Genomic DNA, 13,858 nt, shown 5'->3' with positions numbered 1-13,858 from the left:
CCACTAAACCAATTAAGGCTAGAGTAATAATTTCATGTTTCCTGGCTTGGTGGCTGGATTATTTTTTAATGAAAGTAAAAACTAGGAATCATTAAGGTTGGAAAAGATCTCTAAGATCATCAGTCCAACTAGCAACCCAACACCACCATGCCCACTAAACCATGTCCCAAAGTGCCACATCTACCCGTTTTTTGAACACTTCCAGGGATGGTGACTCCACCACCACTCTGGGCAGCCAGATTGTTGTTTCAGATGCTCTAGCATTTCTCCCACCACCCATGTCTCAACTGCTTCTCCTGTGTCATCCTGTCTACCTTGGGCTGATGTCTCAGGTGGAAGCATCTGAAATGCCTTATGCCTGGGCAACAGTGCTGAAGCCTATGTGAGCAGAATTACTTCTTAGGTGCCAGTGACTTCACTGACTATGAGGGAGCCTTAGACACGCTGCTGACACATACACATGCAAGTGTAGATGTGCCTCCATAGTGCCAAGTCCCATCCTTACATGCGTAGTACATGCAGCGTGACAGACTCTCCCAAATGACCAGCATAAGCTCGGCGCTGCAGGCGGCCAAGGCTCTCGGGTCCTCACCAAACTCATCTCTGGCTTGTGCATAGTTTAACTTGTGCCACACACAAAGGCTTAATGGGACCTCCCTACCTTTGGGAGGTTGCCTGTGCCCCAGGTCTGCCTCAGTAGTTCTAGCATCCCTCCTACCTTGTAACTAAGATCCTGGCTGAGGACTTCATTTTACCAATGAGAAAAGTGAGAAAACCAAGTGTGATTCCCCACTGACTCATGAGTCAGTAATCAGTGAAGCATTTATCACACTATCTCTCCAGCAGTGCTGCAGACTGAATCCCCTTGAGATCCTGTGCATATCTCTTAGTTTGTAACTTTGCCAAATCTTCTCATTATCTTCCGACACCTTTTCCCTAAGGATGCCATCATGCAAAAACAATTTCCATGAAAGTTATGAGTGGGGGAGGGAGGGGAGAAGGATAAGAGCAAAAGGGAGGTTTACATTTGCAAAGACTGCTAAAACCTCTTCACTAAACCATTAACCACATCAAGGATTCTTGCTATGCTGAAACACGGGCTTGTCAGAGTTGACATTAAAATTAAGCAGGGGCAGATTTACCAAGGAAATGAGCTGTAAAAGCATTCACCCCATAAGCCACAAATTTCAAACTTTTCCTGCATACTTCTCTCTGTGTATAAAAGACCTGTGCTGCTGATGCTTTTCTCTAATTTAAGTACAATTATTCAGGCAATAACACATGTAAACAAAACAGCTATATTTCTGCAGAACTAGCTGCTCTGAAGCTGAACTGTGCTGCAATACTGTCTGGCATGTAAGATGTTTAGCATTCAGTAAAGGCAGATATGAAGTCCAGGTAATGTAATCTATTAATTGTTTAGAGCATGCTAACCCCACAAGTTAGGGTTTTCTGAGATGGGATAATTGTGTGTTTAAATAGCTTCTTCCGCAATATTACAACCCCCAGGCAGCTGCACTGAACATACACACACATTGGATTTAGAAACCAGATCAGAGCTCAGAGAAATGTTAAGTATGAACTAGGTAGTAGGCATGAGGCACACATTATTAAAGTACTTAAAATATCAAGTTTACAATAAAAATATGACTCTTTTCCGGATTAGATGCAAATATGGGAGAAAGAAGATCTTCAGATTTGGATTTGGTATATACATTATGATTTAGTGATTCAAAAGGGCCAAGAAATTAAAAAGCAACAGAAATAACACCAAAAAATTCTTCAATATTTTTCAAGTGGAAAGTCAGCAAAGCCAGTCGCACTCCATGATTCTCCTTCCTGTTTAATCTGTAAAATATTCTTGTGCTCCAATCTGCTCCTAAAAATAGTGCTTAGGAGAATAGGTTAAGAAACACAATGCTTAAGATTGCAAGACAACCCCACTCTTCTGTCCTCAGCCTTAAACTTCTCAGATATTGCCTTTGTAAAAGTCTGAAATTTTTGAAAACATAAAACATTTCTTGTAGTTAACGTCACCAGCTCAGTTCACTGCTCTTGATTTCTTGCCTGTATTTTCATTTTTTAAGGGTCTTTAAATACAAGATACTGCTTTGCAGTAGATGCAAGTGCTAAGTGCATGCTAGGAAATGAAAACCTGGAGATCCGGCTGTAACAGCCCACACCTAATCACTGCTGCATCAACGCAAAGACTTTTCTTACATTGACAGAGTGACGGCATCTGAGTGGGGACACTCCCTAACACCTTCTTTATCCTATTTAATCGTATGTGATTAAATAGGGATTGCCCAAAAGTTTAATGAGATCCTGGAAAGCACAAATAGAAGTGACTTTTAGTGGAAGTCAAATGCTTAATTGGCTTTCAGCTTCTATCTGAAGTAATGACAATACTGGAAACTGCATTTAAGTAAGAATAGTTAACTGCTACCCCCCTAAAGCAGTCACCTCGTGCTAATTACACATCAGCAATGCTAGTTGTACGGCCTAATCAAAGCATTCTACTGTCTCTTTATGTAGCTTTTGAAGCACAGCATCTCTGAATAATCAGAAGTTGCTTGTTTTATTGAAGAATGTTAAAATTAATTTAATGTATGAATTAATTCTTGGTATTATCTCCCTGCCTTCATTAACAAACAGGAGACTGGCATTCACTGGGTCACCACAGCGGCCCACTGGTCCAGTGTCCTCTTGTTTCTTTGTCGTCATAGGAGGCTTTTAAAAAAAACAAACAAACAACTTATGCTAAGGCTTTATGAACAGGTATGAGCTAGTCTGCCCATGGGAGGCATTTCTGTGTAGCTCTGTGAATCTAGCAGTTGGCCTGTAAACTAATTATTATATTGGCATATGGTTCAGTGGATGGAAGACCTTGCCGCAAATTTAATTGTTTACAATATATCTTTTCGATTGCCAGTTCTCGCAAATATAATTCATGTATTAAAACACCTTCAAGAAAGGTAAAACATTATAGCAGTACTAAAATATGGGAAAAAATAACTTCCTTTTTGCATGGACACACTACTTCACCAAATCTGCTTGTCTAGATAGTGACAGCATCATTATTAATCTATGTCATAGCTGGTATATATTAACTTATGCATTTGTTTCTGGCTGTATAAAAAGGAAAAAAGAATGGAAGTTAAAAAAATCAGGCAATCAATTTGTACGACGTGTCTTTACTGGTATTTGCTTAATATTTAAAATGGTATAAAAAGGTAATGTGGATTTTGTGAAATAGAAAGAAAAAACCAGCCAGTCTACATACAAGTACATTCATAAATTGCAAAATATATGTCCAAAGGATGTACTGAGGAAAGAACCTTAGCTAATGCAAATATTTAGTAAAAGCAATGATCTGCCCTGAATGAATAATAAGTTATTTAGGGTCCAGACAAATTGTAAATATAAATTCATCCTGGCATAATGAACACCTATTCAACCTATCTCTTGGAAATTTTATGTGGTGGTAACTAATTTCCACTCATCTTTTTTTCCTGGTGATTATGGTCTCTGCGGTACCAATTGACTCTTCTTTTACTTTGTAAAAAGATAACACCTGTCTATTTCACCAAATAGCAAGGTGCAGAGATCATAGTTAAGCAGACACAACCTGAATTACTGGGAAGTTAAACCCTCTATTATTTGCCCTGCTATCACGTTGAAAATGGTAATTCTCATTTTAGCAGTCTTCTGTAGCCTATCTGCTTTGTAACAGGTGTGTTACATTCGCTTGGCTTGGTCTTTTTAAAAGTTAATAATCTTCCAAATCTCTCTTCAACAAGACTGACATTAGGACCTGTGTAACAGGGGGTTTTAATACCAGTTAATTTAGTTCCCTTAAAACTGTTAAGCCAGTGTAAGTCTTTCATACTTTGAATGTTTTTTTGAAAGATTGCAGCAGAGCTGAGAAGGGAATTCAGATTTCCTGAGCTTCTGGCCCATGGATATTACCCCAAGGCCATCTCTCCTTTTTTATCTTCAGGCTTTGAAGTACAAAGACTCATGCACACAGACAGTGGGGTTTTGAATGCTGGCAGGGCTAAAAGATTTAATGCAGGTTGGAACAACCCAAAGTCTGCTCTTGTGACAAGCTGGGTATGAAATCTTGAGATACTCCAAGAAATGATCTAGCAGATCATGACATGCTTCCCTAGCTATCTGTCCTAGGCATTTATGTGTAGTGTAAATCACTGCATAATCTCAACGCTTATGTAAATGGTGAAGTGAAGCAGAGAGAAGATAAATGATTTGGCCAGAGTTTGACAGAGTCTGTATTTTAACTGGATAAGAGAGACAAAATAATCTGTGCAAATCTTCTACTCAATACACAACGGTGTAGAATTTCTCACCCTCCCTTACTAAACAGCCATAAACTACTTGGGAATTATAGGCACAAATCATGACTTTAATTTCATTCCCTTGGGTAATTTGCAAGTGAAAACATCACAAAATAGGTGGTTTGGTTATTGTTTGATAAGTACCCGATTCTCCTAATGCTTACATTACAAAACTTCCCATGGTTCAATGAACATTTTGCTACTTTTCTTTGCCAGCTGGTTAATTTGAGACATTTTACATAATCTGTCCTTTCCAGCAAATACCAGTGAGTAAAGTTTTTGCCTCCTTATTATATCAGCTTCATGTGATTTTTGCTGGAAAGCTATACTAACAAGGAATTTATATTATACTGTCCAAGCTGTCTCTCTTTGCTATATCCATCTGATGTCTGGCATGCTCCCTCTTGCTGCCTGCCTGCCTGATGCCAGGGTTCTCAAAAGCTTTCAAAGGTGCTGAGGGAAAGCCTTTAAAATGTTAAAGAGGAAGATCAAGTGTTGTAGAATACTTTTCAACTGCAAAGTCAGGCACTAAAACTTTTATCAGTTAAAGACTTTATGAAAAAAGCATACTCAAAAAGCTTCTTGTTGCTGTTTTAAATCTAAACTTTAAGCATGTTTTCTTATTATATTCTATATATATAGGTTCTACCATATAACAAATGTTAACCAGTCAACAGAAAGCACCCTTTCTTCTGGTTGGAAAAGGTAATTTAGTAGGTTTTCTTAGTCTTCCACCTATTCAATTCCCTGAAATATATGAAAATATGATCCTTCACAGTACGTATTCTCCGTAACTTTTGTGTCCTGCTTTTTGCCAGGCTTTTCCTGGACAGTGAGAATGACCTCTCTCTCAGATGATGTGCCAGGTTCATTACCTGTTCTCAGCTAATAACTGTGGCATTCAACAAAGTCACACCCATTCTTTGGGTATGCCTATCTCCCAGGAGGAAAAACATAATGTTATTCTCACTTTTCTACATATATTTCAGGTCCAGATATTCTCTGCTAAAGCGAAAAAGGTTTACAAATTAACAAAAAATTAACAAATAGAATATTTTACAAATTAAAAAAAGCTTTACAAATAAAAAGAAAGGAAAAATAGAAGTAGAACACCTACCTTTTTTCTTAAAAATCTTACATAGTCATCGAGGATATTTGCCCTTATCAGGATGCTCCCTGACAAATGCAGACAAATGCACTCATGGTAAAGTAAGACCACTCTCATGCAGATACGTGGTACACATGAGAAAGTCCAAAGCTGTATGAATGAGTCTTTGGCTCTGAAATGAGTCTTTGACTCTGGGTTAGAAATTTGCGTGAAGGCCCTTAATCTGCCAAGCAAATTCCCACGGTGTTCTAAGAAGCAGGTGATTCATTTTGCTAGGATTAGGTAGACTGCATGCATTGTATTTGTTGAAGATCATATTTGTTTCTCAGTCTTTGCCACTGATTTTAAGAAACCTGAGGAAATTAAAATCTCACACTTATTTCTTCTGTACACCATACCTATTTAGCAGTATTTCTCCAACCTTCTGCTTTGAATTTATAGCATGTAAGTACTTTTGACAAATTAGGGAAATAGGGGGAATTAGGGAAATAATGACAGCCTTCTCATGATAAGACATAACCTGGTGATATTGCTGCTTCTTCTGTGTTGTCTGTTGAGGAGAATGATACATCTGGGAAACCTGTTTCTCTGTCTTTGTTGCATCCTAATACCAAGAGTCTTCAACACAGGATGGTTTACTGGATGCTTTAGGATGGCCTTGGGATTAGGAGTCCAGTTCCATACTTCCATTTTGTGCTGGCTTAAATCTAATTATTCTGGGGAGGTTATGCCTGATTTACAGAAACATAAGTGAGATCAGACCTAAAAAACAAATCCACAGAATTATTTAGGCATTTACTCCTAGGGAATATATTCCTCTGTTTATATGAATTAGGTGCCTATGTGAATGCGTTTAGGACTGCAGAGAACAGATCTAAAAGAGGATTCCTAACTGTAGGCATATCATGCCTCCATATAATCACACAGACAATACTGCTTATGAACAGTATTTCATACATGCTTCTAAAAAAGCAACCAAGCTCTTAAGACAGCAAAGAAATGTGGTTCTGCATATAGACTGTATATTTAAATGGCTTGAAATAAGCAACACTTTGAAAAGTTAATATCTGAATTTATTTAACTATTGACTTCTTACAAAAAAAAAAAAAGATTTGTATATTGGCTAATGAAAACCTAGAAACTTTTTAAAAATTTTGATGTTTATCTTTCTGGAAATTGTTCTTAAAAGATCATAAAATGAGATACATGTTCCCTAGCATACACTTGTACAATATTGATCAGATTTCAGACTTCAATTGATTTCTGTCTCCATACATTCTGGAAAAGGTGAAGTGGTTTAATAATTCCACCTAGACTGGAGGAAGGCAAAATTTGTAAGGAGAGAGGATATATTCATTAGACTAGCTCATAATGGTGGAAAAAAAAGGACAAGCTTCCAAGCACACCAGGCCTTCAGTGAGGCTTCTTCAGACGAATGAGCTTTGAGATGTTTCCCGAAAAAGCCCTTGGCTGGACTTCCAGGCTTTCTGCTGCAAGCATAGTTGTCATGCCAATGGCTAGCATCACGCCTGGTCATTGGCAGGCCACCAGGGTGATGGGCCTGGGCTCGGGTCGGCACTTGGGGCTCGTGATACACAACTGTCATGGCAACTGGGCGTCCGCAAAGGAGGACTGGTAGAAGCTGAGAGAGAGGGGAACAAGGAGGGGCACGATGCTGTGACACAGACATCCGAAGGAGAAAAAGCTGTACAAGAGTCACTGTCAGGAAGAACTGGCCAAGGGAAAAGGCCTGTCTGGAGCTACCTGGGGTAAAGCGCAAGTCCTGAAGTACTAAGGTGACTGCCAAATTCATGTGTCTGAGAAACGAGGCTACTAATGTCTCACTGTGAGATAGTGTCTGGATCTTTACGAAACAGATGAATTACAAAATCACAGGTTTTGTTTCCCTGTGGAAGGTAAAAAACCCAGAGGCACAGTGGAGTTTGGCATTGGATGAGATAAGGTCCTGTTACGCTGCTCCTACCTTTTCTTACGGTAAACATAGGAAGCAGGGCTGTAATAGCATCTTAATGCTTCTTGCTCCACTGTATGCAGCTGAGAAAAGCAATACTGACTTACTGTGTACTTTCTCCTTGTAACCAGAACCACAACCCACGCCGTGATTACCACACGATGTCTTCATAGCCTCTTAGCAAAAGCAATAAACGGCCTCTCCTCGGAGCCTTCTCTGCCGCAGGGATAGTCTGATTTAAAAACCACTAGCTTAGTAACACCCTCCTAATTAACAGGAAATGGGAGACCTGCAGTGAATAACTGCTGATGGCCAGAAAGCAAATAAAAAGGAAATCCATTCTCTTCTTCAGTCATAAAATCATAGGATGGATGAGGTTGGAAGGGACTTCTAGAGGTCATCTGGTCCAACCCCCCTACTCAGGCAGGGCCACCTAGAGACAGTTGCGCAGGACCATGTCCAGACGGCTTTTGAATATCTCCAAGGACAGAGACTCCACAAATTTTTTTGGCAACCTGTGCCAGTGCTTGTTCACTCTCACAATAAAAAAGTGTTTCCTGATGTTCAGAGGGAATGATCTGTGCTTGGGTTTGTGCCCATTGCCTCTGGTCCTGTCACTGGGCAACACTGAAAAGAGCCTGGCTCCTTCCTCTTTGAACCCTCTTTCCAGGTATTTATATACACTGAAGTCCCTCTGAGCCTTCTCTTCTCCAGGCTAAACAGTCCCAGCTCTCTCAGCCTTTCCTCATATGTGAGGTGCACCAGTCCCTTAATCATCTTTGTGACCCCTCGTTCGACTCTGTCCAGCATGTCCATGTCTCTCTCGTACTGAGGAGCCCAGAACTGAACACAGCACTCCAGGTGTGGCCTCACCAGTGCTGAGTAGAGGGGAAGGATCACCTCCCTTGACGAGCTGGCAATACTTTGTCTAATGCAGCCCAGAATACCATTTGCCGCCTTTGCTGCAAGGGCACATTGTTAGCTAATGTTCAACTTGGTGTCCACCCCAGGTCGTTTTCTGCCAAGCTGCTTTCTAGCTGGGTGGCCCCCAGCATGTATTGGTGCATGGTGTTGTTCCTTCCCAGGTGCAGGACTTTGCACTTCTCCCTGTGGAACTTCACAAAGTTCCTGTCAGCTCATTTCCCTGTGGCCTTGTTAAGCCCAACCGTAATGGGGATATCCAAACAGCCTAAGTGACAGCACCAACACAATTACCATGCCAGCACCAGGCAGGATGGCTTTTTCTGCTCTTTACTATATGTGATTGCTTCATTTATTTTTTTTCCTTGCTCAATGTCTGGTCCAAGCATTCATCTCATGTAATGAATTAGCAAAGTAGGATCAAGAATTGAGGAACTCATATTTAAACCTGAAGGAGACCACAGCCCCTTTTCTTTTCTGTCATGGGTGGAGAACACAGAAGGCATCCAATTTCCACCCTGTGTTCCCAGTACCCAAATCACATTTATTGGAACATGCAGTATTTCTACAAGGTTTAGAAACACTTCACTTGTACAGTTTAGAGCCATATGACACAGCCTAGCTTCCTGGAAGCAGCTTTCTCCTTAGACTTGTTTTCTAAAATCAGCCTGATGTCTTTTTTCCATTCTCAGGTACAGAGAGTAGCACTATAATTGCAAGAAGGGGACACTTACTCGGTATTGTGTGTATCAATGGTGTGAAAAAGTTCATGCAGTTCTTCTCCACTCAGAACTCCGTCAGCAAAGTAAGCTTTGAATTCATCAAAGGACAGTTTTCCATCATCTGAAACAATGAAGAAATGGAAAGTGCTTTAGTTTCATTTATGGTTTTGCTTGTTTACTTCATGCAGTAGAAGAGGAAACTATTAAAACCCTCTAGCTCTTCAGATTAAATGTAGAAACTTTACATATTTGATCAAGACACATAAAGAACATGATGCTAAATGCATTGGCTGTTGTATCAGGGTTCTCAATTTGCCTGGTAACTGTTATTCTTCCTCCTCATCTTTCAAGCAAAGATAGTTTGCTTTTGGTAAGTCTCCACTGACAAACACATCAATACAGGCCTGTCTTTGCCCTGATCCCATTCCCTGTGGCTTCTCCCTGTCCTGTCGCACACTTCCCCTACCTGCTCCCTGCCTGTGTCCTTGCTTCCTCATGGAAGATCAGTGACCTCCTGAGATTGAGTGGGACAGAGAAAATCCAGGGAAATGCAAAAGCAAACATTTGTTGAAGGAGCATGTTAGTTCAATGAAAATTTCTTCAGCTATCTAGAGCTATCTATTTCCCTTTCCTTCTCCTGCTCTTTCTTTCCTCTGCTCCCTGCATCCCACATGGGAGACTGAGACTCATGTGCACAATTCAATAGCAGCAGGGATCTGACCCTGGCTCTCCTCTCTAGCTAAGGACACTAATCAACACACTGCACTGGTTTGCAGCATTTTGATTCTCTCCTTCTTCATAAAATACATCTTTCTCAAAAAGCTCTATGCTTGGTATGTAATTAACAAAATAAATTTAAAAAAAGTTTGACTTTCCTGGAATAGGAAGCCAGCTTTGTGTCCTTTTCCACTGGGAAGAATTTCAGCTCATTTTCTCGGTCAGCTTAGAAAATAACAAATTTCTATTTGCCAGCATGTAATTCATCTGGAGATTACACCAAAATATAGGAATGAGAAAACTGGTTTGGACATATATCAGAGGTCAGTCAAAATCCTCAGATGGATTTTCAGATGGTTTGAATTGGCCATTTAATATACAGTGAAGCCCAACTATGAAGAACTTGACTTTATTTTCTAAGTATCTACTGTTCTCATTTGTTTGGGACAAAACCAATCATCACCACATGCATCCTGATCATCATCAATAACATGTTCTTGTAGTTAGGAAATGTCTGCAGGACTAATGAGACTCAGAGGGAGGGGAAGTACCATATGATAACATTTAGAACAGTAGTAATGGGATGTACACTAATTCAAGAGGAGAAAGTCCTTATTACAACATCTACTACATTATTTAGTGGACTCTGTTTCATCTGTTTCTTAAGTTAGCTTTAATTACAGCAAGCCCTTGACTACATGAGGCAAAATCCTTGTGATGAGATGTGTTAAGCAGATTAATTCATCTGGTATTTTCAGGATGTTACCACTTCAGATTGAGGCTCTACACTCCTTTTGTCAGATCAAACTCTGCACAACTATCAACGCTTTTTAAAGGGTATTCCAATAACTACTACAGCATTTCATTGAAGAAGGGATCGTACTTGTATCTCACCTCACTTAAGCATGTCTGATAATCCCAGAGAAGTTGCTATACTGCAGATTTTCCATGCTTTTTTTTTTTTTTTTTTTGATTAGTGACGTCAGAAATGGATAAAAGGTGCCGCAATTTGGACAGCCTCTCCCACCCACAGGGTGGCCATGGCAGCAGTGACAGAAGTGGCAGACTTAGGCTATTGTCTGTTTTGGAAAGTAGGACTCTGGGGTGCAAGGAGCATTAGACTTTGTTAACTCTGGCCTCTAATCATATCACAATGACTATTTAAACAACATATGACAGTCAGCACAACTATTTTTTTCCTGAGTATATTATTCAAAGCTGAGGAGAATGAATCAATTAAAGGAAGATATATAAGAGAATTCTGCATGCTGAAATGACCTGGAGCCTGGATGGAGCTTTGAATGACATTGTATAGAAGATGATGTGAGAAACCAACCGATGCTTGTCAGCAGGATGTTAAAAAAATGAAAGACAGAAGTTTGTAAATGGAAAGCTGACCCCACAGAAGGCCACGAGATTTCATCATGGATCCATCAGCAACAGCTGACATTTGCTTCCGTCCTGAGGAACAACTGTCCTCTTTTCTTTGCCGTACAGGCAGGACTTCAGAAGAAGTACATGGGTCAGGACGAGGCAAATCCGTAACTTCATTAAAACAGTTAGGGCAATTTGTTCCTCATTGACTAGTGTCGTGAGTTTTAAATGCAAGACTCATAATCAGCAAACAAAAGGCAAAGAAAGATGACCCACCTTTTGCTTTTATTTAGAAGAAGTTTGAATGGTTAAACGGTAGTTACATAATAATTTATCTGAGCTGATTGAGCCTTTGCATGAAGCATGAAGAATATTCTCAAAGCCTAACACTTCATAACTCTGTTTTGGGTAGCACTAAATTTAAGTTCACGTCTCTTTCTTTTCCTTCAGCAACATACTGAATCACTCATGGTGCACTAAACAACTGTAGAAGATAAAACTAAGATGTTCTAAGCACCAGACTAATCTACAGCATATTGCAGCCTAATTTTATAGTGGTGAAGAATCTATTATGAAGGTAGTATCTGAATCCTGTAACTACATGCTGTACTACAGCATGCAGATTTGAAGAGTAGAGCTGAGGAGTTTTCCTCATGCTTTTGCTTGCTATTATTTCATAATTTCTTTGACTTGAATATATGACTTCAAATATGTAATCTTCAACGGGTTTCAAAATTGTACAAATTAAATGTCTGCTTCAACAAAAACATTTTGAAAAGTTTAATATGAAAAGACAGATTGTAGCTGGAGATAATCATCATTATGAACAAAATAAAATGCCAAGATCTACAAGAGTTATAAAACCAAGATGGCACAATACAGTGTTGAAGGTAGGCAATTTTCTTTGACAGAGCTGCCATGACTACCTAATTGAGAATCTAAATACATCTGCCATTTGGCACTGGTTACAGAGAAGGAATATCAAATATTGAGAGTGTTGAAATGAGCTTCTTTTCACAGCTATGCTTCCTTTGGCTCATACGGATACAATCGATTGTTTAACTGCCTCTGCAGCTTTAGCTTTTGCTAGGAAGGGTGATTTGCATGCAAGTTATACACATAGTCAAGAAACTAGTGATTTTTGGCAACTTTCCTGAGATAAACGTATTATGAGTTTACTCATAGAACAGTCTGGCTATGACACAAAACCTGAAACATCTGTCTGTTTATCTCTGTTCTTCAGGATCATTTGCTTTCCATCAATCCAGAAAATCAATGATCTGCCAACAGCCAGATTGGGCACTTTAGCTATTTTCTTTAAATTTTATCATCCAAGAGCAGACATTGCCTTTTGCTTCATTGCTATTTATTCTCAATAACATTTTGAATGTTATTGACATTGACTGACACATTACTGAGCTTGTTGCTGGAAAAACCCAAGGAGGTTTGAACCTCTTCGGTTACTTACAGACTTCATATGGTTACATTTACTGAAAAAAGCTCTGATTCTTCAGGGCATTTCTCAACTTTGTATAAGTGTAACTGTTTTGCTAGTGCAGCTGGGGACTCAGCTGCTGGTGGCCCAGGCCACCCCTGTGATTCCTCAGTGCTCAGATGAAGCTCAGACCCAACCCCTAACAAGTGCTCTTTGTGCTGTTTAATTGAAGACACGTTTGCCTAGCCAGGTTTTTTTTCAAGTATCATTTTCAAGAATGGCTTTTATTTTAAAGGCTGCGTTACATATCCTCAGCACTGCCTCCCTGGGGCATACCTTGCTGCCCTCAGAGTGCCCAGATAAATACTGTCTGGTTTAAGTTCTTCAGAGCGGCTGACCAGAAACCACTATTACAGATGCTTCAACCTTTCCTCCTGGCAAAGAGACAGGGGATGGATGATTCATGAAAGACAAACTTCTCTGAAGCCATGCATCCCTCAGACAAATCAACCTTCAGCAGCATTTGCCTTGGAAACGTTATCTCAAAGAAGCTGTTTTGCAAGCTTTGCTTGCTTTTGTGTATCTTCTCTGACGTCTTTCAGAAGCAGGGTTTCTTCAAAAGCAGGTACAGTTGCCAGTCCTCCTTGAAGCCAAACCACTCCTGACTGGCAGACAAAAATATAAACAATAAAATGGATCTACCCATGTAGTACTTGCAAGTTTAGAAATGTATTTACACAGTATTTTAGGGGAGCCTTCCTTCAGGTTACAACTACATTCTTGCATTTATTTCAGTAAAATTCACCTCTCTATTGAATAGATGTTTTTATGTGTAAAATAGGCCCACATGATATCTCCCAGCCAGTCTGCTCCAGAAACACTAGTAATCTCCAGGACACCTTTTGGATAGTTTATGACTTCAATAGACAACAGCATATCTGACGAAGAAAAGCCACACACATACTCTCTTTTTGAGTTGAAAGATGACTTCAGTGAGTGCAAAGATATCAAGCAAATAAGGAATGGTGGTACGCATATATTTGGAGTCTACATGCCCAAAGACAATGGCAAATGGTGAGTCTGCCGCCAGTGAAGGAAATTATAGTGATGTAGAGGAGCAGGATGTCTTGTAGAGATGCCAGCAAATGGGGGACTGTGGCAAAACAGCTTCCATCCCCACCTATTTCAGGCTTCTTGTTAGGACTGTCAGCCTTTCCCAGCAGTTAAACATGCCTGTGGGCTCCACAGAGGGCC

The 13,858-nt window shown here is 39.9% G+C and overlaps 1 protein-coding gene across 1 annotated transcript in view; it reads right to left on the bottom strand.

Annotated features, from left to right (window-relative positions):
* Positions 1 to 13,858, bottom strand: part of NECAB1 (N-terminal EF-hand calcium binding protein 1) — a 65,277-nt gene that overhangs the window by 41,589 nt on the left and 9,830 nt on the right. The window contains 1 exon segment of the mRNA XM_075705073.1: positions 9,091 to 9,199. Within this exon segment, the coding sequence (XP_075561188.1) occupies positions 9,091 to 9,199 (109 nt within the window).

The sequence above is a fragment of the Pelecanus crispus genome, chromosome 2 (assembly GCF_030463565.1).
Source record: "Pelecanus crispus isolate bPelCri1 chromosome 2, bPelCri1.pri, whole genome shotgun sequence".
In the NCBI taxonomy this organism is placed as follows: Eukaryota; Metazoa; Chordata; class Aves; order Pelecaniformes; family Pelecanidae; genus Pelecanus; species Pelecanus crispus.
This window is presented reverse-complemented; position numbering and strand designations above follow the sequence as displayed.